Genomic DNA, 25,963 nt, shown 5'->3' with positions numbered 1-25,963 from the left:
GTGGAAGGGCCCTCCCCCAGAAGACAAGCCAGAGAACAAGAGAACAACAGCCACAGGGTCCCCCCAAAACTGTAAAACCCCAACATCAGAGGAAAACAATGTATTAAGCCCCCAGTAGTGCCCCCAAACCTGTAAACCTGTATATTTCATAAATACACCTCTTCTTTCTCTTCCTCTCTTTCTTTCTCTCCTTTTCTTTTCTTCTCTCTTTCTCTTTCTTTTTTCTTTTAAATTTGTTCTCATGATTCTTGTTCTTTTAATTTTTTTTAATCTACTTACCATTGCAACTAGAGGTTTAATACAACATATTCCATAATAACTTTTTAACTTTTTTTTATATATATGTGCTTCTTTTTCTCTTTTTAAAAAATATACACATAGATATAAGCTTCAAGGTGATCCTTTTTCCCTATTCAATACTACACTTATATATAAACCAGTTTTAATTTTCCTGTATCTGGAAAGTTGAGTCCTTTAACAAAGATAACAAGATACACCCAGGAAGAATCGAAATAACCTTCCCACTCACATTGAGGGTTTATAACTACTTTCCCATCTTACTTTTGGGGCTCATTTTGGCTGGGTTTTCATCCTTTTTTTTTTTTATTTTCCTTTTTTTTTTTTTTTTTTTTTTGGTGGTGACTTCCAATTGCTCCCAAACTTTCCAGGGTGCACCTTGCCTGGATCATGGTTGATATATTCAGCTATACCTCCCCTTAATCTCACCAAAATGACTAGGAGGAGGAACAGCCAACAGAGGAAAAATTCAGAGACTGTGCCCTCTGCCACAGAACTACTGGATATGGACATAAACAGTATGTTGGAAAAGGAAGTCAGAGTAACAATTATCCAGGCAGTGGCTAGGTTGGAGAAGACCATTAGTGGCAACATACAATCTCTAAGTGTGGAAATGAAAGCTGATCAGGCAGTACTAAAAATGCTACCAGTGACATCCAACCTAATCTGAATACTCTAATGGCTAGGGTAACTTGAGGGAGAAGATCAAATTAGTGATCTTGAAGACAAAATGATAGAAAAGAAGGATCAGGAGGAGGTCTGGAACAGAGTTTAGAAGATGCAAAAACAGAATTAGGGAAATAAATGATGCCACGGAACGTTCCAACATCAGAATTATCGGGATCCCTGAGAGGGCGGAGAAAGAGAAAAGACTAGAAGATATAGTTGAACAAATTCTGGATGAAAATTGCCCTAATTTGGGGAATGGAATGGAACAAGTGTCTGAGTCCTAGAGGCAGAAAGGATACACCCCTCCAGATCAACAAGTGTAGAAATACCTCCAGACACTTAATTGTGAAATTCATGAATCATAATTTCAGACAGGAGGTCTTAAGGGAAGCAGTGGGAAGAGATTTCTTATGTACAGAGGAAGGACCATCAGAATAACGTCAGACATGTCCACAGAAACCTAGCAAGACAGAAAGGGCTGGCAAGACAAATTCAGGGCACTAAATGAGAAGAACATTCAGTCAAGGATACTTTATCCAGCAAGGTTGAAATTCAAAATGGATCGAGAGATAAAGAGTTTCTAAGACTGGCAAGGTTTAAAAGAGCATGTGACCACCAAGCCAGCACTACAAGAAATTACAAAAAATATTAAGGGGGGTACTATAAAAGAAAAAAGAATCCATGAGTGACATAGAACAGAAATTTAGAGATAATCTATAAAAATAAGAACTTCACAGGCAGCATGATATCAATAAAAACTCATCTTTCAGTAATCACTCTCAATGTGAATGGCCTACATGCTCCCATAAAATGGCACAGGGTTGCAGTCTGGATAAAATGAGAGGACCTGCCCATAAGCTGTCTACAAGAGACCCATTTGGAACCAAAGATACATCCAGACTGAAAGTGAAGGGACGGAGAACCATCTTTCATACTAATGGGCCTCAAAAGAAAGCTGGGGTAGTGATTCTCATAGCAGATAAAGTAGATTTTAAGCTAAAGACTGTAGTCAGAGATACAGAAGGACACTACATCATTCTTAAAGGGTCTGTCCACCAAGAATCTCCAACAATTGTAAATATTGCCCCCAATATGGGAGTAGTCAACTACATAAACCAACTGTTAATAAAAAGTCATATTGATATGAACACATTAATTGTAGAGGATCTTAACATGCCACTCTCAGTAATAGAAAGATCATCTAAGCAGAATACCAATAAAGAAATAAGAGCTTTGAATGATACATTGGACCAGAAGGACCTCATAGATATATACAGAACATTCCACCCTAAAACAACAAAACCCTCATTCTTCTCGAGTGCACATGGAACTTTCTCCAGAATAGATTACATACTGGGTCACAAATCAGGGCTCAGCTGATACCAAAAGACTAAAATTATTCCCTGCATATTTTCAGACCACAATGCTTTGAAACTGGAACTCAACCACAAGAAGAAGTTTGGAAGAAATACAAATATTTGGAAGCTAAAGGCCTTCCTGCTCAAGAACATTTGGACCAACCAGGAAATCAAAGAGGAACTTGAACAATTCATGGAAACCAGTGAGAATGAAGACACATCATTCCACAACCTCTGGGATATGGCAAAGGGGATCCTAAGGGGGAAATACATAGCTATCCAAGCCACATTCAAAAAAATTGAAAAATCTTGAATACACCAATTCTCTTTACACCTTAAAGAACTGGAAAATCAACAATAAGTTAAGCCAAACCCATGCACGAGAAGAGAAATAATTAGTATTAGAGCAGAGATCAATGAGTTATAGATACAGTAGAACATATCAACAAAACTAGAAGCTGGTTCTTTGAAAGAATCAATAAGATCAATAAGCCACTGGCCAAATTAATCCTAAAGAAATGAGAGAGGATCCAAATTAATAAAATTATAAATGAAAAGGGGGAGATCACGACTAACATCAAAGAAATAGAAACAATCATCAGAAATTATTTTCAACAGTTATATGCCAATAAGCTAAGCAACCTAGAAGAAATGGATGCATTCCTGGAAACTTATAAATTTCCAAAACTGAAACAGGAAGAAATAGACAACCTGAATAGACCAATATCTAGTAGAGAGATTGAAGCAGTGATCAAAAACCTCCCCAAAAATCCAAAAGTCCAGGACTTGATGGATTCCATGGGGAATTCTACCAAACATTCAAAGGGGAAATAATACCTATTCTCCTGAAGCTGTTTCAAAAAAATAGAAACAGATGGAAAACTTCTAGACTCTTTCTATGAAGCCAGCATGATCTGGACCCCCAAACCAGGCAAAGATCCCATCAAAAAGGAGAATTTCAGACCAATATCCCAGATGAATATGGATGCCAAGATTCTTAACAAGATCCTAGTTTTGTGTTAATAGGGTCCAACAGTACATTATAAAGATTAACCACCATGACCAGGTGGGTTTTATCCCTGGGATGCAAGGGTTGTTCAACATTCACCAATCAATCAATGTGACAGAACAAATCAATAAGAGAGAAGAACTACATGGTCCTCTCAATTAATGCAGAAAATGCATTTGACAAAATACAGCATCCATTCCTGATTAAAACTCTTCAATGTATAGGGATAGAGGGAATATTCCTCAACTTCATAAAATCTTTGAAAAATCCACAGCGAATATCATTCTCAATGGGGAAAAGCTGACAGCCTTCCCTCTGAGATCAGAAACATGACAAGGATGCCCACTCTTGCCACTGTTGTTCAACATAGTACTAGACATCCTAGAAACAGCAATCAGACAACGCAAAAAATTAAAATGTATTCAAATTGACAAAGAAGAAGTCAAACTCTCTCTCTTCACAGATGATATGATACTTTACAAGAAAAACCCAAAAGACTTCACCCCCAAGCTACTAGAACTCATACAGCAATTCAGTAATGTGCAGAAATACAAAATAAATGCACAGAAATCAGTTGCTTTCTTATACACTAACAATGAAAATATAAAAAGGGAAATGAGAGAATCAATTCCATTTACTATAGCACCAAGAACTGTAAGATACTTTGGAATAAAACTAACCAAGGAGTTAATGGGTATGTACTCAAAGAACTACAGAATGCTCATGAAAGAAATTGAAGAAGACAGGAAAAGGTGGAAAAGCATTCCCTGCTCAGGGATCAGAAGAATAAACATTGTTAAAATGTCTATATTGCCCAGAGCAATCTGTACTTCCAATGCTATCCTGATGAAAATTCCACTGACATTTTTCAAAGTTCTGGAACAAACAATCTTAAACTTTGTATGGAACCAGAAGAGACCCTGCATTGCTAAGGAAATGCTGAAAAAGAAAAACAAAGCTGGGGCATCATGTTGCCTGATTTCAAGTTTACTACAAAGCTGTGATCACCAAGACATAATGGTATTGGCACAAAAAAAGAAACCCAGACCAGTGGAACAGAGTAGAGAGTCTAGATATGGACCGGCAACTCCATAATCAAATAATCTTCGACAAAGCAAGAAAAAATATCCAGTAGAAAAAAGACAGTCTCTTCAATAAATGGTGCTGGGAAAATTGGACAGCTATGCATTGAAGAATGAAACTGGACCATTCACTTACACCATATACAAAGATAAACTCGAATTGGCCCTATGCCCCACAGTGTTCATAAAAGCAATATCCACAATAGCCAAACTGTGGAAAGAGCCAAGATGCCCTTCAACAGATGAATGGATAAAGAAGATATGGTCCATATATAAAATGGGATATTGCGCCTTCATCAGAAAGGATGAATACCCAAATTAGTATCAACATGGACAAGACTGGAAGAGATTATGCTGAGTGAAATAAGTCAAGCAGAGAAAGTCAATTATCATATGGTTTCATTTACTTGTGGAGCATAAGGAATAACATGGAGAACATTAGAAGAATGAAAGAAATAGTGAATTGGGGGAAATTGGAGGGGGAGATGAACCATGAGAGGCTGTGGGCTCTGAGAAACAAACTGAAGGTTTTGGAGGGGAGGGGAGTGGGGGGATGGATGACCCAGCCTGGTGGTGAGCCTGGTAGATATTAAGGAGGGCACATATTGTATGGAGCACTGGCTGTGGTACATAAACAATGAATCTTGGAACACTGCAAAAATAAAATAAAATGAAATAAAAATATTATGTATTTATAGCACTTAAATATGGTTTATAATAACAATTCACAGTATGTGTTTATATTAAATATATTAAGTAACACATTTTAAGCTATATTTTGCTGGGATTGGTAATTTGCCTCTTTGAATATGGGAAAATATAAATGTTTATGTCAACAAAATAGATAATGTGCCTGCTGGCTGTAGAATAATGGCAGGAAAGAAATACTTGCATAGAGACTGATGGAGACTAATCAAAGGAAGGCATTTGAGACTGACTGCTATAACTACTGTTCTTGGAATGAGCCTGTGCCTGTATCACACCTTCAAGATGCATATATGGAACAGATTGACGTACCTGTGATGTTCACTGCAGTATTTTTCTTACTATGATAAATATCTAGCAAAATTAAGACACTTTTATATTAAACAAATTTTTTTGAAAAAGTATATAATATATTATTAGAGCAAATACAATTATCCAGCTATCTTGAAAACAGGAGGATGTCTAAAATAGACTATGAATTCCTTAGGACTATGAGTATTTTACCTACTCAAAGCTTTTGTTAAATATTGAGTGTGGATATGAATTTATTTTATATTAAAATGAAACTTTAAAAATGAGAAAGTAGCATCTGGATGGTTAGTATTTGTAGATTAATGGCATTAGAAAAACCAACATGATTTGTAGAATTTTATAAATTAATGGATTAAATAGTCATTATGTGATTTTGACTCAGTCAACCACAAACTCAAGATTTTTATAATTTTCCCACAAGTAGATAAAAAATCACAATAGGAAATAAAAAACCCCAACACCTTACAGTTCACAGTGAAATTAAGAAAGATAAATGTATGAATATTTTGCTACTGAGAATTCGGACCCAGAAAGAAAACAAACATTAATTCCATTAAAGGAGGCTTCTACCAATACAATATGGGTAAGTGATAGATCAAACAGAACAAGAACATGCTTACCAGGAAAGGAAACTACTTACTGGGGAAAACCACATCACTTTAAGAATCCAAATTGTAAGAGCAAAGTTCACGAGGAGGATGATGAGTAAAAGAAGAACAAATAAGTACAGACAGCGCTTTCTCCAGCCATAAATGCCAATTTTGTAGACACACTGGTTCTCTGGCCTCTGTATGTGGGTGCCTTCTGTGGTCGTAGTGTATTGTTCACGGACCATCTGCCACGGGGTAGGGAGGGGGTGGGAGAAGGGACAGGGAACGGGTGAGGTCGAGAAGGAGGGTCAGAGAGACACCGAGACAGCGAAGGAGAGAGAGAAAGGGAGAGAAGGAGTGTAGAGCCATAGGGAGGAGGGGAAGGAGCCGGAGAGGGTGAGAGACGGAGGGACAAAGAGACAGAAACAGACAACTTGTTTTTCAATACTGATTTACTACAAGTCCCACAAGATTATACTTTTTACCCCAATAATAAATTTTCAAAATGAAGATGAGTTTTAAAAAGAACTGAATGTTACTTTGAAATATATCATTATTTCAAGCACAGAGTGATATTTTCTCTATCATTCGAAATAGTTTAGATACAACCAATTCATCAAAATCCAGTGACCATATTTTCACATCTTAATCATTTTATATATAATATGATTAAGTATAATATAATATATAACATATATTATATAATACATTTTATATATATATATAGTCAACTTTCAAAATTCTGCAGGGTTAAACTTGGAATTGAAGCATCAACCTAAAATAATCAGCTTACCAAGTTTTTAAAAGATTCAGTGGGAGGAAAATCAAGCTGATATCTACATATCTTTCTAAAATGGAATCCAATTATTTAGTTTTTATGTCAAATAATTAAATCACATCTTTCTTCATTCGCTAAATTACTCAGAATTAAAGGCTCTCTTCATTTTTGCTTATAATAAAGTTCCCCAGTATTAACCAGCTTCCAAGAACAATCAGAATGTATACATGCATACAAATGTTTATAAGTACTCACTGTTTTCTGTAAATTACACTAAGTTTTCATAATAATTTCAACTCTATGAGGAGTTTTTAAAGAATTATTCATTATTTCACTTCACAACAGAGGAAAGAATAAAGTGTTTTTTGTTTGTTTCTTCTTTTTTTTAGATTTTATTTATTTATTTGGCAGAGAGAGAGACAGTGAGAGAGGGAACACAAGCAGGGGGAGTGAGAGAGGGAGAAGCAGCTCCCCACTGAACAAGGAGCCTGATGCGGGGCTTGATTCCAGGACCCTGGGATCATGACCTGAGCCAAAGACAGATGCTTAATGACTGAGCCACCCAGGCACCCAAAAAAGTGGTTTTAATTTATAAAGTGAAGATTAGAGATTACAAAGACTTTCCTGATTGTAAATGCAGTAAAATGATAAACCAGAATGTAAAATATTCTCTAGGAATTTTTTTTTAATGCAAAGGTCTTACATTTATTTTTAGGAATGGTTTGGAAGTGTCCTTATTAAAATAAGTCATACTCTGAAATAATTCTTTAAATCTCTTTCCCACTCAACAATTGGATTTTCCTACATTCTAATTGATTATATAAAACTGTGCTATTCATTACATAGGATTTCCAATACTCAGGATAATCTACATGATTCAAAACCTAAATGCTTACTGATGTCATAACTGGCATAACTTATTTGCTCATTTCTTTGAGGTCCTCAGTCTTCTTTACAGTAGAGTCTGCCTCACAAATACAGTTGCTCCAAAGTCCTAGGAGTCATCCTTGTTTCTTCTCTTTTCCCTTCAGACTTCTCACATTTTATCAGCTCTGCCTTAATCTGTATCCTGAGTGTGTCCACTCCTCTTGCCCCCATACTAGCTCAAGCCTCTACAAACTCTCTTATGGAGCCAGTTTCCCTTTTTTCCTTTCAGAAACCATGCTCTACCCAGCAGCCAAATAAGTTCCTATCATTCTGTTCTTTCAAACTTTCTAAAGGCTCTTCCCCACCCTAAGAATATCTGAGCTCCTCTGTCACTGGCTAGACCCTCCATGAAGGGCCTTGGCTTACTTCTTCAACATCATCTACTAGCATTTGGTCTTTACTCGCAATGCTCCATCTACTCTTTAAGCGACAAGTTAACTCACTTTAAGACCTCTGTCCTGGGCATTCTCTCCACCTGAAACCCCCTGCTGGCTCCTTCTTAGCCTTCAGTGGCAGCTCACATGTCATTTCCTCAAAGATGCCTTCTCTGGGCACTCACGTCATATATCATCACCTTCCGCTATTACATTTATTTCAATGCACTTGTCATTATCTGTACTAATGGTGGCAAGTCCAAAACTTCTGTGAAGCACAGGCTGAGAGACTGCAGTTGTATCAGGAAGGGTAACCAGGGAGTCTGAATTTATAGCAAGTGCACTATTTTACAATGTCATTACGGATCAGTAAAAACAGCAGCTTTCCAAGAATGCTATGTGTACATGGGGTTTCCAAATGCTATGTATTTCTATTCCTACATAGAGTTTCCTATTCCTGGTGTAACATATTGTCACAAATCTGGTGGCTTAAACCAACACAATTTTATTATCTTACAGTTCTGAAGGTCAGAAGTCCAAAAATGGGTCTTTGGGGGCCAAAAATCAAAGTGTGGACAGGTTTGTATTCTTTCTGGAGGGTGTAGGGAAAATCTGTTCCTTCTTTTTTCCAGCTTCCAGAGGCTGCCCACAATCCTTGGCTACAACCTTTATTTATGCTGTCTCAGCTCATTCTCTGACTCTGACCCTGCTATTTCCTCTTCACAAGGACCTTGTGATTACACTGGGCCCACCTGGGGGAATCCAGGACAATCTCCCCATCTCAAAAGCCTTAACATAATCACAACTGTAAAATCCCTTCTGCCATGTAAGTTTCCAAGGTTTAGGACATGAACCTATTTTGAAGTCATTATTCTACCTTTCATAGAAAGTGTTGTTCACACTTACATAAAATGGAGAAAACCTTAATATCCATTTAAGACCTTTTTGTTATGGCTTACAAGAGAGCCAGTAGCAATTCTGTTATGAGGGTAGACCTTAACTCCCTCTAATTCAGTCTTTGGAATCTGTTTCAATTATTTAAACAAGATTCTTTTATTTCTCATTTTAAGGAGAGCTTCCACCTTCAAGTGCTACAGGTTACAGGAGAATCTAATTTAAAGTGACATATGTTTGAATATATAGTAGTTCCAGCTTCATTTGGGGCCTCCTACTCTAAAAAGAAAATTGTTGGGTCCATTCTTGTGTCAAGGGTCTTTGAGCAGCAGGATGAGCTACAGAGAGAAACTTGTGTAAAGAAGTCTTAGACATGCATAAATTCTCTTTTCTAGACTTAATTGGGAATTCAGGAGTTCAACCAACAGGGCTTCCAGAGAGCAAATATTCTTCTTTCCACAGTTTATAGACTCCTCCTCCTTCGGATGTAAATTCTATGTGAATCTTGTTCATTGCTATGTCCCTAAAACAGTGTAACTGACAAATAATAGGCACACAATAGAGGTCTTAAGTGAATGAGTAAAAAAATTGAAAGAAATAACTATTGAACTTGAAAAACACTAATTGAGCTATCTACCTGCCAGGGACAATGATAGCAAATGGGGCTAGTGGGTGTGGGTGAGTCCTCTGAGTTAAAGACTAAATAAAACATTGTATGACTTATGAACATACTGAATACATTAAGAAAAGATTTAGTAGTTGTGGCCCAACACTCAAACAATGACTGTGGATGAGGAGGTAATAGAATGGGGGATCCCGGCTAAGTAGATAGAAATAAAATCGCTGTCTCTGTTAAAGCATTTTCAGAAAAGACCTATTGGAAAGAAGACTAGTAATATAGAAAATGAGGTCTGTAGGATTTTATTACTGAAAGAAAACTAACAAAGACAAACTATATAAGACCAGTCTGTGGCTCCCAAGAATAGCGATTCTGCTTTTACCACCATATGCCCTGGCAGACTGCAGAAACTTCACAAATATCTACAGCCCCAGCTCCATTTCTCCACTCCTCCTCCCACCAAAACTCCTTGAGTGTGTTGACTCTACCCACTATTCCTCTATGTCTTCCTTCTCTCTAGAACTCAATTCCTGACAGGCTTCCATACCCACCACCCATTGAACTTGATTTTGTAATAAGCCCCCCAATGACCTCCATGTTGCTAAGCGAAGTGTGTGTTCATATGTCCTCAGGTCAGCACATGCCAAATAGTCATCACCTCCACTTCCAGGAACCCTCATTGCAATGGCGATTGCTTCTTATTATCACTTGCTGCTTCCTCATCTCCCAGCCTCAAACTCAGCCCTTAGACTATTTCTCTTCATTTGCACTTACCCCCAGTTGGAGATGCATCTTTTTTTTTTTTAAAGGTTTATTTATTTACTTTAGGGAGGGAAAAGACAGAGGGAGGGACAGAGAGAGAGAGCGAAAACACGAGTAGGGGGAGGGCCACTGGGAGAGAAGCTCGGTGGGGAGTCTGACTCAGGGTTCAATCCCATCACCAATGAGATCATGACCTGAGCTGAAACCCACAGTTGTATGCTCAACTAAGAGAGAGAGAGAGAGAGAGAGAGAATATGGTGGGGGTGGGCAAGGGACAGGGAGAGCAAAGCTCCAGCAGACTCCAGTGTGAGTGCGGAGCCCAGCGTGGGGCTGGATCCCACCACCCTGGGATCATGACCTGAGCTGAAACCAACAGTCAGATTCTTAACCAACGGAGTCCCCAGTGCCCCATGAGTTACCCCACTTTTGTGCACCTACTTTGCTGACTGCCTAAGAGTCTGGATCTCATTTCCTCAGGTGAACATACTGAGTCCAGGCTCACCTTCAGAAGCTAGTGATCTCCTTTCTTGTCCTTCCAGATTTGAGCTCTAGTTACCACCACTTCTGCTCTCACATCTGTTTTTTTTTCCCCCAGTTGTCTTTCTCTCTCTATCATGTTTTATAACTGCCCACTTTAAGGATTTTGGTTAACCTGCTATTGCTATTTCTCAGTGTTGATTATGCTGCATAAACAAGGATTTTACTCTAGATGGGCATGATTTAAATGGCTAGGTGGAACATTCAATTTAAATTTTTTCTAAAAAATCCATTTTGTTATTTAATAGTTAGCTTATATTCCTCTTAGCTCATGGTGGCTTTTATTTTTATTTGACACAGTGTATTATGTTTTTGCTAAAAGAGATTTTCAGAGGCTATCTGGTTCAGTTAGCTTTCTTTAGATACTTATTATCATCAGCATTGGGAAGGGTACCAATTCTTCAGCATGTTAAGTCAGACAACAGCAAAATAGCATTCATGCTGGCAAGAAATTGCACTGGGACAATGCAGAGGACTTTGTGAGCTATTTACTAAAAAATTAATGAAATAATGCTTTATTTTAGAACTAAAAATCTATATTCTAAGAAAGAATTTTGAGTTTTACTACATGTTGAATAAAAATTATCTTTGGAGAGCACTTTATTTTAAAAAGTAACATATGTTATAAAAAGTAACATATGTTATTAGGGCATCGGGGTGGCTCGGACAATTAAACATCTCCCTTGGGCTCAGGTCATGATCCCAGCATCCTGGGACTGAGCCCCACATCGGGTTCCTTGCAATGTGGGAAAAATGCTTCTCTGCCTGCTTCTCCCCCTGCTTGTGCATGCTCTCTCTCTGTCAAACAGACAAATAAATAAATAAATAAAAGTAATTTTCTTTGAAAAGAATAAAATAATTTATGTTATCATTAAAAAACTTATACCTATTTCCCTGTTAACCGTCTCTCAAAGTTGTTGATGGTGATATACTTAATTTTGATGGGTTTTTAATGCTTCTCTCAAATACAGTTATCAAAATTTTAATAGAGAGGGATTCAGACATAAAGTCTATTTTTGCATAAATATCTTTATGCAGTTTTTATGCCCTCTGAATTCATGGTTCCCTATTTCTTATTTAAAATAAAACCACCTTACAGATAGGAATTCTGTCTTCTATATTCTTTGATTCTTGCCATGGGACACAACATAGGGAACTGAGCACTGTGTCTACTAAATAGATGTCATTCAATGACATTTCAAGGGTCTTAATTTCAAGGGTCATTTATTGACATGCCTTATTTTAATAGGCTATTGCCAGGAGTTTGAGACACAGAAATCATAAATACATGGATGATACTGAAAAGGAGCCAATATGATTTTTTAAAAACTATGTTTGAAAAGAACTTAATAGACCCTTTAGAAATGAGAAATTCAGTTCTGTTTTAAAATTCAAAAATGAGTTATATAGCTTGAAGTTTTCAGACATATAAAGTACATGTCTTATGTGTATTTAACAGATATGTAAGAAATCTTAGAAAACATGAGAGCATGGTAAAGATAGGAGAAATGTGAAGGGAAATCTGAAGGCTGAGATGGTCTACATGTGTTCCACTGGAGCTCCAGGGGAGTAACTGGAGAAAACAGTGGGAAGACAATGATTAAGGGGTAACTGTGAAGAAATTTCTCTAACTGGAGATAAATTAGGCTGAAAACAGATACTGACTCCTGAGCTGGACAAAGTAATTGAAATGTATTAAATAATTCTGAATCTGGAGAACACAAAAAACAAAGAAACCTCATGATAAGCATGGGTCCCAGAGTTCAACCCTATAAACCTAGTCATGTTGCAAAATTAATGAACTCACCCCAATGAGGGCCTATATATCAGAGAGTCTGGCAAAGAGTTCAGATCCATCCTTTCACCAGCCAGCACTTCTGGGTAGGGAACCTGCTGGGAATGATCCTGAGCCCTCGGGTCTACATAGTGATTCCAAGAAGGAAGGGAAGGAGGAAGGAGCAGTGATTCAAAGAATGTCCCAGTTAACCTAGTCTCAGAAGAGTAATCTAGATTATCGGTGATAGGGGCCGCATTTACTGGTGTTGCTTATTTCCAGTCCAACACACATGTCACCACCCATCCTTTTACTCCAAAGGAGATGAAAACTTCAGCTACCCCTTAACAATGCGGCAGGAGCAGAGGACAGGTGCCATCCATCATTTATGTTATATCTGAACTCCCATGATTACAGGCACATTATGGTGGGGTATTGCTGTAACACTAGAGATATAAAATTAGAGTCACCAGGAAATGCTAGACTTAAATGCATCTAACAAACACCCTGAAATACCTTTATGTATATCTATTCATTTGCATACATGCCATAAAAACTGAATAAATTCAAAAAATAATGAAACAAGCCATTATCATAGTGGAAGATTTTAGCAATCCTCTATTGCCAGATCAAGCCCTCTAAAATGAGTGGCACTATACAAAACTTCAAAAATACAACTGAAAAGTGTTTAAATGGATGTGTATAGAGCCCAGCTGGAAAATGCATATTCTTTACAAGCATACATATAACAGTTGCAAAATCTGATAACATACTACTTCACAAGGAAGTATGAAGAAATGCCACTGGATTTGATTCACACAAATTCTTTGCTCTATTGATAACAGAGTAAAATTAGAAGTGCATTACACAATAATGGATAAAGCGAAAACCAAAGACTATGAAATGTATTACAAGGACTGGGGTCGTGGCTTGATGATCACACTCATTCCAACATACACAGATGATTCCGATTGCTGCCATAACCACGAGGAAGGGGTGAAGGAGATCTAATGCACACAGCTCCCCCCTGGCCATTTTCATTTCTCCAAGGGAGATTCATCTGAGTGTTAGGGATGGAACTCTGCTTTGAGTTACGTCCGCCAAGCCACAGGGCATGCTGACTGGGGGGTTTTCCAAACCTCTAATAGCACCCATCATGTCAATTGAAAAACTGCAAGAAAATTATTTTTTATAGTCTCAGAATTGCCTTTCATATCATAAAATATAGCTCTGATGTCCAAGCAGCATAATTTCTTATCATGCAGCATATACTATCATGTTACATTATCCATTAAAATGACAAGGCAACTCACAAGAGTGGTCAATAGCAAATAGCAAGACTGCTTAAACATGACCTATGGAGTCATGCACACGTAACAGGCAATCACTGAGTCTGCATTGGACAAATGAATGTATAGAGAGGGTCACTTACTGGATATGAAGCACAGTTTGAAAGCAGTTTGCTTCAGTATGAAAAATGAGATCATGACAAAAGGACATAGAGAAAGGAGAAGGAAGTCTAAAACAAGCCCCCACAGAAAGGTGATAAATGAGTAAATAAAAAGTGAGAAACAAGAGATATCCATTATATATGGGACACTCTTCCAGGGAAGGAGGAAGTTAGTGTGCTTATCAGTTAAAGGGGACTAGGTCATGCTCTCACTGAGAACCATGGGATGGAAGAGCTCTCCTTCCATTTGCTTTTAGACTTCCAAAAGATAGCTAATTCCCATGTTAATTAGCTAATTCTCACTATTTCCAGCCTCCCTGTTTGCATGTAACTCACATCACTCTGATGAGGTGCAAATGGTTAGGAAAACAAAGAGTAATGGGGAGGAGTCTGCCCCAAGAAAAATTCAATGGTTGATAATAAGTCGGAGAAAACTTTTGTCTTAAAGATAAGACAAGGTTGTTACCATTAAAAAATACAAATAATCCAATAACCCTGGAACAAAACCATGCACATATACCAAAGAACCATGAATGACGAACAATACCCATAGTAAAAAAGTTCAACTTTTTCACTGTGAACCAAGGGAATGCAGATAAACACAAGTGCTGGAGCGGTTTGCAAAGACTAAGGGAGATTTAAACAGTGATAGAAAAAAAAGTGTCATTTTGTCACTTATAAAAAAGTGTTTGAGAAATGAGCATGGTACCCTCTGCTGGTGAGTTTGAAAGTGAACATGATCCTTCTAGACAGGTACTTGGCACCTGTCTCATAGCCTTTGTACATGTTGTTCCTTCTGACTGAAGATTTGGTCTGTACCAAATTTTGTGCAGCCACTTCTGTCTTGACTTAAATGGTCTTTCATGAATACCCCACTTTCCGTGTATCTTCTGTCCTGTCCTAATTTACAAATGAGTCCTGGTTATTTCTTTCATAGTATTTCTCAGGATGGATAAGGATACCTTTATTTGTTTACTTTGTATCATCTATTCCTCTTTAGACTCTTATCTCCAAGAGGGCAAGAAGGATACTTTGTTCAGTTATATATCCAGCACCTAGTACCAGCAACAGAGCAAGCACTTGATTATATGTAATTGTTACAGGCAAGACAAATAAAATATATTCTGATCTGTAATGTATTTGTAGAATAGTGACATTATTAACCATTTTTAAATTTTGCTTTTTTCTATGCATTTACATTTTAATATGTATTTCAGTATTCTTTTTCATTTAATACTCTATCATTAACATTTCCCTTGGATATTGTTTCATGTCCAACAGTTAATTCTGTCATACTGTAAGAATCCAATGGATTCCTTCCTTTTCATCATTTATTGTCCAATTTTTCACTATGATAGATGGTGCTGCAACACATATCCTGAAACATCCATCTTCATTTTCATTCCTAATTTTCTTTGGACTAAGTTTCCAGAATTAAAATTACTGTGTTTGTTTGAGGTCCTTGGTACATGGTGCCAAGTACCTGTCTAGAAGGATCATGTTCACTTTCAAACTCACCAGCAGAGGGTACCATGCTCATTTCTCAAACACTTTTTTCATTGAAAATTGCATTTCCCAAATGTTTTTCTCTATTTTTTCAGATTTACAGAATTTATACAAATCAATCTTTTGATACATATATTCTTTCAATAATACTAAAGCTAGTAATAAATTTACCATACTCACCCTAACTTTATGACTACCTTTAGGATGATAAAAATAACTTGAAGAATAGATCTGCTTTATCTTTCAGTCAAGCTGCTCAGCACTAGACACCCAAATACAGCAAAGTACATGGGTAATAATTACAAATTTCATCCAAAGTTATAATCATTTATACCTATATTCCCATATTATAAATACACATACACACCCACATAAGAAGGGTGATCAGATTGTTCTCTCTTCTTTACAATAGTACTGACTTTTAAAATAAAATGGCAAACTCTGCCATTTAAGAAAAATTCTTTACAAAATACACCAAACCAAGAGAATAAATGCCCCTTAAGTAGCTGAGAGACCTAAATGGGGAAGAAACTTGTATTTAAATGAACAAAGGACTTTAAGGAAAAAGAAAACCTCAAACCCACAGTCATACAAATGTTAGGTAATAAAACTGTGATTTTAAACATCGTATTTTGTTTCATAGTTCAGATGTAAGCTTATTTTAAAACAGTGGAGGTTTATAAAGGTGGGCAATTCAAACATACTTTTCTCGGTGTTTTATCCTTGTTTTTATTAAATAAACTCAGAAGTCAGAGACTTTTACAGTGTCATTATATAGTGTTTGCCTGAGAAGTAATATTAACATACAGAAATTGAAGTTGGCAGAGATCAGACACAGAATAGTGATTGAGCAAGAACAGTATTCATGCCAATTAGAAGTGTGCTCACTCAAGTTTCATGATGAAGACCTAGCTTCTTAACTGGAACCAGATGTTATCCAGTACCAAATACGCCCCGCTTCTTGGCATGGTTCATACCTACCATTAACCTCTGACTTAGTGCATGTACATCAAGTGGAGAGAGACAAATTAGTAGTTGGCTGCAGTGAGAGCTAAGGAAATGTTAACAAAATGCTATACCCAGGAGTTGCTGGAAGTCCAAAAGCGAACCCCCTTTCCCTGTTGAAGGTCACTCAGTGGCCTCCTGCTGCATTTCCTACTAAGCTCCACTCCACTGGTGTGTCTGGCCTCCCCAGTCCCATCTCATCCCACTCTGCCCTTCTCAGCACTGGTTTCCTTCCTCCTCTCAAACAGAATAAGCTCTTTCTATCTCATAGCCTTTGTACATGTTGTTCCTTCTGACTGAAGATTTGGTCTGTACCAAATTTTGTGCAGCCACTTCTGTCTTGACTTAAATGGTCTTTCATGAATACCCCACTTTCCGTGTATCTTCTGTCCTGTCCTAATTTACAAATGAGTCCTGGTTATTTCTTTCATAGTATTTCTCAGGATGGATAAGGATACCTTTATTTGTTTACTTTGTATCATCTATTCCTCTTTAGACTCTTATCTCCAAGAGGGCAAGAAGGATACTTTGTTCAGTTATATATCCAGCACCTAGTACCAGCAACAGAGCAAGCACTTGATTATATGTAATTGTTACAGGCAAGACAAATAAAATATATTCTGATCTGTAATGTATTTGTAGAATAGATTTCCATGTGTAGGAAACAGCATTATGACTGCAAATGTAAGCCATTCCATCTTTATCCAGACATCCTATTATCTCTCTTACCCATTCTTTAACTGAGATCCTACCAACTTCATGAATAGCTAGGAAAAGAACTGGAACATATCAAACAAAAGGGGGAAATGATAGATTTACACATATTTTCCAGACCCTTTCACTGGCATAATGAGATGACTGATGCATATGTCATAATTCATAGGCTGACACTTCCCTCATTTCACATCTCAGCGATCCTGCGTATGACTCCATTTGCTAGCATGAATGTTAATCATAAGCATTCTTTGTGTCTGAACAGCTCATTTTAAGGGTCAAGATCATATAAAGTTCTACCCTGATGGGATAAATGAGTTGGATTTGGGAGTAAGAATAGTAGCTGAAGAGTACGGTTTCTACTTTTGCTTTTCAACTACTGAAGCTTAGGTATTTTCCTTTGCTTTCATATAAACCAGACTGAGTTCTAAAGATATTTCTTACTTAGTTCTAGGACGAAAACTTTGTGATGATCAGTTCTGTCAACTGGTCAACACATCAAGCCCTGGAGGCTTCTCCTCACAGCAGAGACTCCTGATCACCTTAGTCTCAGGGCACGTTCTGACTTTTGGTGGAATATGTTTGAAGAGCTTTCTGACAGGGATGTGGGACTTTGGCATCTGGTTCTGTCTATGAGGTACAGCCCATAGACCCACATTTCTTTCTAACCCCTGCATTTGCTCGCTGGAGATTGGAGTTCCCCTTGCTGTTTTATCTTCTCTTCTTCACACTGGTATTCCTTCCCTAAATTCTGCTCCAACCTGTGATCCCACTAAAGCTCTGGGGAAATCATGGACAAGATTTACTGGGAGACTCTTAGTTCCTTACAATTTAAGACTCCTGAATGAAAGTGAGGGAGAAAGGCTTGATTATTATTTGATTGTGGCTTATCTTTAATATATACATTTCTTTGATTTTGATGGCTGAAAGTGAACATTAGGATTTATTTTTTGGTTCAACATGTAGTCTTTTAGGAAACAGTATATGGTTATCTTTTCTTCCCCCAAGTTCTTACTGTTGAGTTTGTGTTTTGTCAAATCACTCAGAAACTACCCACAAACCTATAGACTATATAAGGATCACTAAACAGCTTAATTGTGCAGTTTTTCAAGAATTTTTTTTTTTTTGAACACAAAGTTTTCACTGAGCTGTTGTTTATTGGTGTCCTAACTTATAAATGATTTCCTAATATCATGGGTAAAGTAATAGTTTTCTTTGAAGTTCCCTAATTCTTAAACGGAGATTCCCAGAGTTCTTAAGGACCACCTAATGCCTGTACCTGTTGGTGTCTTTCTCACAACAGGTGGAATGCAAGGCTTATTGGTGAATCACATGTATGATGTCATGAGAACTGTAAGTTTCATGAAAGTTATGATGGCTCTGACTACTATCATTATTCCAAACAAACCATTTTTATATCATTGGACACCTAACATTCACAATCAATCCAGTTAACCTCATAACATTTGCTCTGATATATCCCCAAATATATTAATAAATTTTATATATGTGGAGGTGTTTATTTCCCTGAAATTTGCCATCATAGCTCCAAAGGGAAAATGCACTGTTCCTAGAATAATGATTAGCCCATTGAATAAACATTAGCTGTGTTATACTCGCTGTTATTATATCCTAAGTATAATATCCATGGTCTTTGCACTTTGAAGTCAGTCCATATATATATGGGGAAGGATATATATTTATAGAATGTCATGGTGCCACACCTTGACAAGGTTCTAGAAACTATTATTATAGATACAACTCATATCATATCAGAAAAGCTCTATATTATTAATAGAATCAATCAAAATTCAAATACCTATTAGAATTATTATATGAATGATTCATTTATGTATTTTCCATGGAATATTTATGGCTTGGTCAGTTCATCAGGACCTAGAAGGGGAGTTCTGGAAAAGGGAAGACAAGGAGATCTGGAAAAGAGTTTGTGGGTGGAACTCGAGGGTACAAAGAGCCAAGACTTTTGTTTCATATATTAACATCTTCCAGAGATGTGCAAAAGGCACCAAATAACCAGAATGACTCCACCAGCTGACACCCCTCTCCCCCCAGTGCTCCCAGATGGCCATAGTGGTAGGGACAGAGGCCAAGCATGGGCCCAACAAAACTGCCTCTCAGCAAGGCTGATCTAGCTACTGCCACTATTGAGTGTCTAAACTGCCAACAACAGACACCAACACTGAAACTTGATATAGCACCATCCATTGACATGCCTAAACAGCCACTCAGTGGCAGACAATTATTTTGACTAAAACTGATTCCTAGGCTGGGTATGCGCTTTTCTTTTTTTGCCTATATGGCTGTGGCAAGCATCACTATCTGAGGACTTACAAATGTTGGATCCATTGATATGGGATTCTCCATGACATTTCAACAAATCAAATGATCCACTTCACAACAAAGGCACTGTGGCACTTGGAAATGGGTCTACTGTTCTCATCACTGATTGTGTAAACAAGAAGCTACTAGCTGCTGGCTTGAGAAGGGGATAGGACAGCATTTGGAGGTTGTTGTTGAGGCTGTAACTCAGAGATTCCTTGTGAGTGTGGGCAATGCCTCAGGATGCTGTCTGTATATCCCCTATCAGCAATCACTGTGGTACTGCATCCTCAAGGGTGAGATCCAGAGTGGTCATTCTTACCATCACTTTTAGTGACCCAGGTGGTCACCCCAGATGGGGTGCCTCCCATCTCCACAACTATGGGCTCTGTGGATCTAGAAGTCTGTTCCCAGTGGGAAATACTCCTACCAGGACAATGTAAGTACCATTAATCTTCAAGCTACCATCCATTCACTTCAGGCCCTCATATCAAGACAGAAGTTAGAAGGAAAGGATGTAGCATTCCTGGCTCAAAAGAATGTCTGTGAAGGACAGAGGATTTACTGGTATTCCTTGACCATTTTGATAGTAAACAGGCAAGTGCTCACACAAAGGCTGATAAATCAGGGCATGATGACCAATGGTTCAGACACTTCAGAGCTGAATATCAGGCTCATCACAGCAGGTTTGCTACGTAGACTCACACAGGTATTAGGTGGGAATGAATGGGTGGTTGGGATGAGGGCAGGAGGAGAGATGGTGAGTATCAGTTGCCATCCAGAGACCAACTGTAGCCATGGAGCCTGTGGTTCACCCACTGATGTTTCTTCAGTAGTTTCCTCAGGGCAAGAGACTGATTAGAATCTTGGGTGGAGAGTGGGCTAGTCCCGAATTACATGAAGTAATCTAAGTGGAACCAGGGTGAACAACAGTGGTGTGACACCCTGGTCACGCCAGAACCAAGGCCCTCATTCCTTCAGTTGTCAGGAGTGACAACTGATGATGAGAATTACTTTTGATGGCACAGAGCTGCCCCACCATCCCACCTACAGTGTGTTCCACATCCCCTGTTTGATCACAGCAGGGATGCGGAAGGCCCAGGCACCTTCCTCAATTCCAGGACAACTCTGAGGGCCATCCCAGTTGTGTCACAACTACCTTGCCATTCCATTCAATCGTTCTGCCCAATTTGGCTGCCTTCGGTTTCCTACAGGTGTTCTTACTAAAGATGTTCTCTCATGAATTGGCATGCAAATCTCCAGCTCAGAGTGTTTCCTGGGAAGCCTATCTAAACAACTGCTCCTGGAAAGATCGGGATTTTAACAGGTGGCCAGTCGTATCTACAGCATGCCTACGCCGATGGAGTTCTCAGTAGAACTTTGCTCACCTTCCTCCACCTGAAGTCAGGTTCCCTGAGTAGAACCTGAGGTGAGGATGCTCATACAAGTAATTTATTAAGGGGATGTTCTCTGAGAGGCATATGTCAGGGTATGAGAGCAGCTGATTAGGGTAGTAGAAGAAGCTGGACATAAAGATGTGGGCAATGCCCCAGAAAAATATGCAAATACTTCCTAGCCATTTAGTAGCCTGTCCCCTGTGCCAGCCCTGTGAGGGGGAGAGGGGACCTCAGTCCATCCTAGTATAGACATAACTCTAAGTTTGACATTATTTACAAAGGAAGTTAGAGTACAAAATATTCTTAAAGTTACACATGGAAGCTGCATTTGGCCAAACAGAATAAAAGTACCTGTCATTACCCCATTAGTCTTTGGAGTTTTATAACTGAACTGAAAATTTCACACAAAGCAGCTCTATAACCCCTTCCCCTTAAACCTCAGCTTGCCTAGTCCCTAAAAATAGCATTTGACTAAATTTTAACTCTGAGAAATAGCCACACAAAATTAAGAACAAATTTTAAGAAAAGAAAGTTATTTAAATGTATCAACCAAGAGGAGATTCTTTTTAGTTACAAGTCTCCATATGAAAGGTTTAGGACAAAAAGGAATTCTTGAGGTAGACCTAATTAAGGTTCTTATCAAATGTGGAGTATATGCAATTTTCCGATTGCTTTGACAGTTCGTTGAAAAGTTTCAGAGAACTTCAAGGTCATGATTCACTTCTATCATTGTAGACACCTTTTCTTCAGGATTGAAACGCGAGGATTTAAAGTGATATTCAAATGTGGGTCAGTGCAGGAACAGCATACTTCTATGTTTTATTAAGATCAACATTTTAGAATATTTTATAAATAATTTTCATTACGATCTAAAATGTTTTCTGAAAGGAAAATGTTCACAGAAAACCCAGTCAGCTGAGTTGTTGTTTTTTTTCCTCCTTCAGAACTACTAAAGGCACCACAGATTTCTAGTAAATTAGTGAGAGTACTAGGGAGGGTTTTCTTTTCTTTACTTTTTCTTTTTTCTTTCTTTCTTTCTTTCTTTTTTTTTTTTTTTTTTTTTCTGGAAGGTGTATTTCCTTTTAAGGAGCCCTGACTGGATGAGGAGAATATTCCCTATTGGAGTAAGAGCCTCAGTCTATTATCTTCTATAGACGGCTCATGGTTCCTTGCTGGGGGTCCAGGAGAAGCAGGTTAGAAATCCTGATGCCATTCTGCAGTTCCTCCCTGACCTCCCTGTCAGTGGGGGTCTAGAATAAGAGACTATGTGTTTCCTCATTGTTGGTGGTGATAGGGAGGAGGCATGGGGGTAGGAGGAGGGTGAGAAGAGATACTGTTTACCAAGAAGTCCGACACTTTCTACACGTTTTTTATGATCTGAATTTGATACTCATTATAACATCAGGAGGTAGAAACTGATTATTCTTGTTTGTACAAATGAGGAAACTGAGCCTGCAGGTAATTAAGCAATTCACACCAACAAGATCATACAGCTAGAAAGTGGCATTCTGACTCCACAGGCTGAGCTAGCAATCACTGCCTTGTCATTGATAGTATGCTTTTCAGGGTAACTTCACAAATAAAAGTAATTGAGAATGTGCAAAAGAGAGTTCAAATAGTCACAAAGGTGAGGCTTGGTTTCAAGGTATCCATCTCCACGCAGTGGCTTCTTCCTGCTGCTTCTCTCTTCATGCCTTAGTCCTCCCCAGAAGTGGCCTCTGGACTTTCCATGACCCCGCCCCCCACCCTCTCCCTCCCTTATGCCCCCAATCCATTCTCCATGGCAACCAGAGTGAGCATCCCAAAGAATAAATCTGTCCCTCCTGGTTTTCTGTTGTAAATACTCAAATGGCACCCCAGGGCTTTAGGATGAAGCACACATCCATTGGGCATAAGCAAACCCTCTTGCCTTCCCCAGCTCCTTTTTCTTCAGAGGTACACGACACACTAGTCATATCCACGTCAAGCAGACTTCGATAGTTTGAGGGATTTTGAAAGAAATCTTGAGACTTTTGGAAATCCACAAATTACTAAATACTCCTCTATAAATTTTCCCATAAATTTTGCTAGAGTATAATAAGATAAAATTGAAAATGAAGTTGCAGGCTGAAATGGCAAGTCCAGTGGATGAGGGAAACCACAACACTCACGGGGACTGCATGGAAATAATCTGGCCTCGAAGGGTCCAGAGAAGCTATGTGGATGTTGTTTGGTGGTGGGGAGAGAAGAGGAGAGGGATAGAGGCAGGTTCTGAAGACTAGGCAAGTAGCAAAATCATACTTGGATTGTCATACTTCCCTCTCATGAGGAAACCGTATCAATGGTGGGCTTAGCCCTCAGCTGGGCTGGGCTGATTTGAGAAGCATCCAGGGACTGTGAGAAACCAAGCAGAAGAGGGAGCAAAGGGGAAACCACAGGTCCTACACAATATGCAAAATTAAACTAAATGAACACCCTTTCATAATTTATAATTACTATTTAATTTTCATAGTCAACAACAATGCAATGACTAGAAAGTGTGTATTTTAAAGGAAATATTTGGCCGTTTTACTTTTGTCATTTTAACACTGTAGGGGTGGAAAGATTTTTCCTTCTACCCTTTAAGGTCTTCAGGTGGTTTAAGAATTAAATTCACATGAGACAGATCAACAGAAAACAAAACAAAGCCCAAGGTTTACTACATGCTCATACAGGCCCAATAATGAGGTGGAGACCTAAAGAAACAACCCAGGGTACCTGGGTGGCTCAGTCAGTTAAGGAGCTGGCTTTGGCTCAGTCATGATCCCAGGGTCCTGGGATCAACCCCGACATCAGCTCACTGCTCAGCGAGGAGGAGCGTGCTTCTCCCTCCCCCTCTGCCTGCGGTTCCCACTGTTTGTGCCCGCACCCACTCTTTCTGTCAAATGAATAAATAAAATCTTTAAGAAAACAACTTAAAACTCAGGCAGGCAGTTTTTATACTTTTTAGAGAAAGGGACCAGAAATTTGCTGGGAATTTGCTTTTTTTTTTTTTTTTTTTTTTTTGCTTATTCTCAATTTATCAAAAGGACAAAGAAAACTTAAGTTTAGGAGCTGCCATTAGTAAGGAATTCTAAACAGAATTTGGGCTGGGAGAGTAGATTGGTAAGGTGGTAAGGAAGTCTCCTTATCTCCCTCTACAAGGAGGGCACCTTTCACACGGAAGATTTACTTCTGGCTTTCCGGAGACAAACACAGGGGAGTGTGGGGGGTGTCAGATTGTTTTTTCACTGGCTATTTCATAAGTGACTCTTACATTTTGGGGTGGCCCGCCCTTGGCACCTACAACTGCAAGCTTAGCCAGCCTCTTTTGGAAACTTGGATTTGTCAGTCTTTGGAATTTGACATTTAAATATGCTGAAATACTACTTTTCATTTGGGTTTGAAAGAAAACCTTAGATAAATTCTAGAACCTATAAAACTAACACCAGCTTGAACCATTAGTCTTGAAACTCTTGAGTGTGCCTCTTTGTTCTTACTCCTACAAAATGTTTCCAAGAAAATAAGTAAAAACTAAATAGTACATTTTGTTCTAGTGAGTTGCTCCATCCTGCTGGCAAATCTTCTAGTCAGTTGAGTTCTATTTTCCTTTATTATCTTTTTCTGTGCCTCCCTTTAAACTTGTTTTTCAACTGCTCCATATTAGGAAACACAAAGAGCTGAAAACTTAGCAGGCCTAAGTGTTGGCACATGTTTACCTTTTACTTATACTGACTTTTTGATACGGATTTTGAGCAACACTTTGTTTTCCAGATTTTAGGAGAGAACTATTCTTTCCTTTTTTTTTATTCCAAAAGTAGTTGGGAATCCAAAGTTGGTAATTTGCTTTTTTTTTTTTTTTTTTTGCTTATTCCCAGTTTATCAAAAAGACTGGGACTCTTGCTCTCATTAATTTCAATCTATTGCTTGATGACTATAACAGAACTATGAACAAAATGTAAAGCAAATGTTGTTCCACCACAAAAGTTTAAGAGCAGAATTAGAAACAGGTAATCTTAAAGATTACATTTTATCTAGATTAACTACACTGTACAATTAAATGTCCCATAACAGAGAAATGCTATCATGGAATTCTACAAAATAAAAACATTAGAAATACTATTCATGTGGAAAATACATAGCATGTTAGTAGAGTAAAAGAGTGGAAATGATAAGTTACACTAAATTTTATTGATACTTATATATAATCATTTTGAAAGAAATGTATTCAACATTTCAAACAGCATTTAACCACCTAGAAAGGGAAAAACACCAAGAAATCTTGTACCCATTTGGTTTTTAAATTGTACATTGTAATGATATAAAATCCAAGTTGAATTATCTAAAATCCAAGTTAAAACGGATGACTTACCTTAGATGTATTAACCCACTGGGGAATTACTACAGTCCTCCGCCTCTATCAGAGACAATGTTTCAAACTTTCCCCTTACTTGCAGAATGAGTGAAGGATTCGGGGCTTCAGAATTCACTGACTGTGCCTGGAAGAAAAGGCTCTTGCGTGTTTGGCCTTGTCTCATGTTTCATCCCCTCGTATTAGCAACAGGCGTATCTAATTTTACTCAGTGACATAAACAGCTCATACCACACTTAAAATTGTTTGGGCACCAATTCCAGGACACAGCTCTAAGTGGGCCAAAAAAAAAAAAAAAAAAAAAAAAATCTTACAAAACCAACACTTAAACCCTGAATCATGATAGTCTTATGTAATTATAACTTTCTAAAATAAACTTTACCTTAAATGAATAGAAAAACCAGACTAGTTTACAGCAGAATTTAATGTTGACAAAATCTTTTGAAAATCATTTCAAATTAACATGCAACATTTAGAACTTAATGACCTACTTAG

General features: G+C 38.1%; 1 protein-coding gene across 3 annotated transcripts in view; it reads right to left on the bottom strand.

The window, feature by feature from the left end:
- SGCG (sarcoglycan gamma) overlaps positions 1-25,963 on the bottom strand; it is a 150,771-nt gene that overhangs the window by 98,406 nt on the left and 26,402 nt on the right. For 2 of the 3 annotated variants that reach the window (XM_004774342.3, XM_004774340.3), the window contains exon 2: positions 6,073-6,267. In XM_004774342.3, the coding sequence (XP_004774399.1) occupies positions 6,073-6,267 (195 nt within the window). Of the gene's footprint in view, positions 1-6,072; positions 6,268-25,468; positions 25,741-25,963 lie in introns of those variants that run through there. The other variant, XM_004774341.3, reaches the window with a different exon arrangement.

This window comes from Mustela putorius, unplaced genomic scaffold (assembly GCF_011764305.1).
Source record: "Mustela putorius furo isolate JIRA1106 unplaced genomic scaffold, ASM1176430v1.1 tig00004035_pilon_pilon_pilon, whole genome shotgun sequence".
Classification (NCBI taxonomy): domain Eukaryota; kingdom Metazoa; phylum Chordata; class Mammalia; order Carnivora; family Mustelidae; genus Mustela; species Mustela putorius.
The sequence above is the reverse complement of the archived record's forward strand: the minus strand, read 5'-3'. Positions and strand labels throughout refer to the sequence as shown.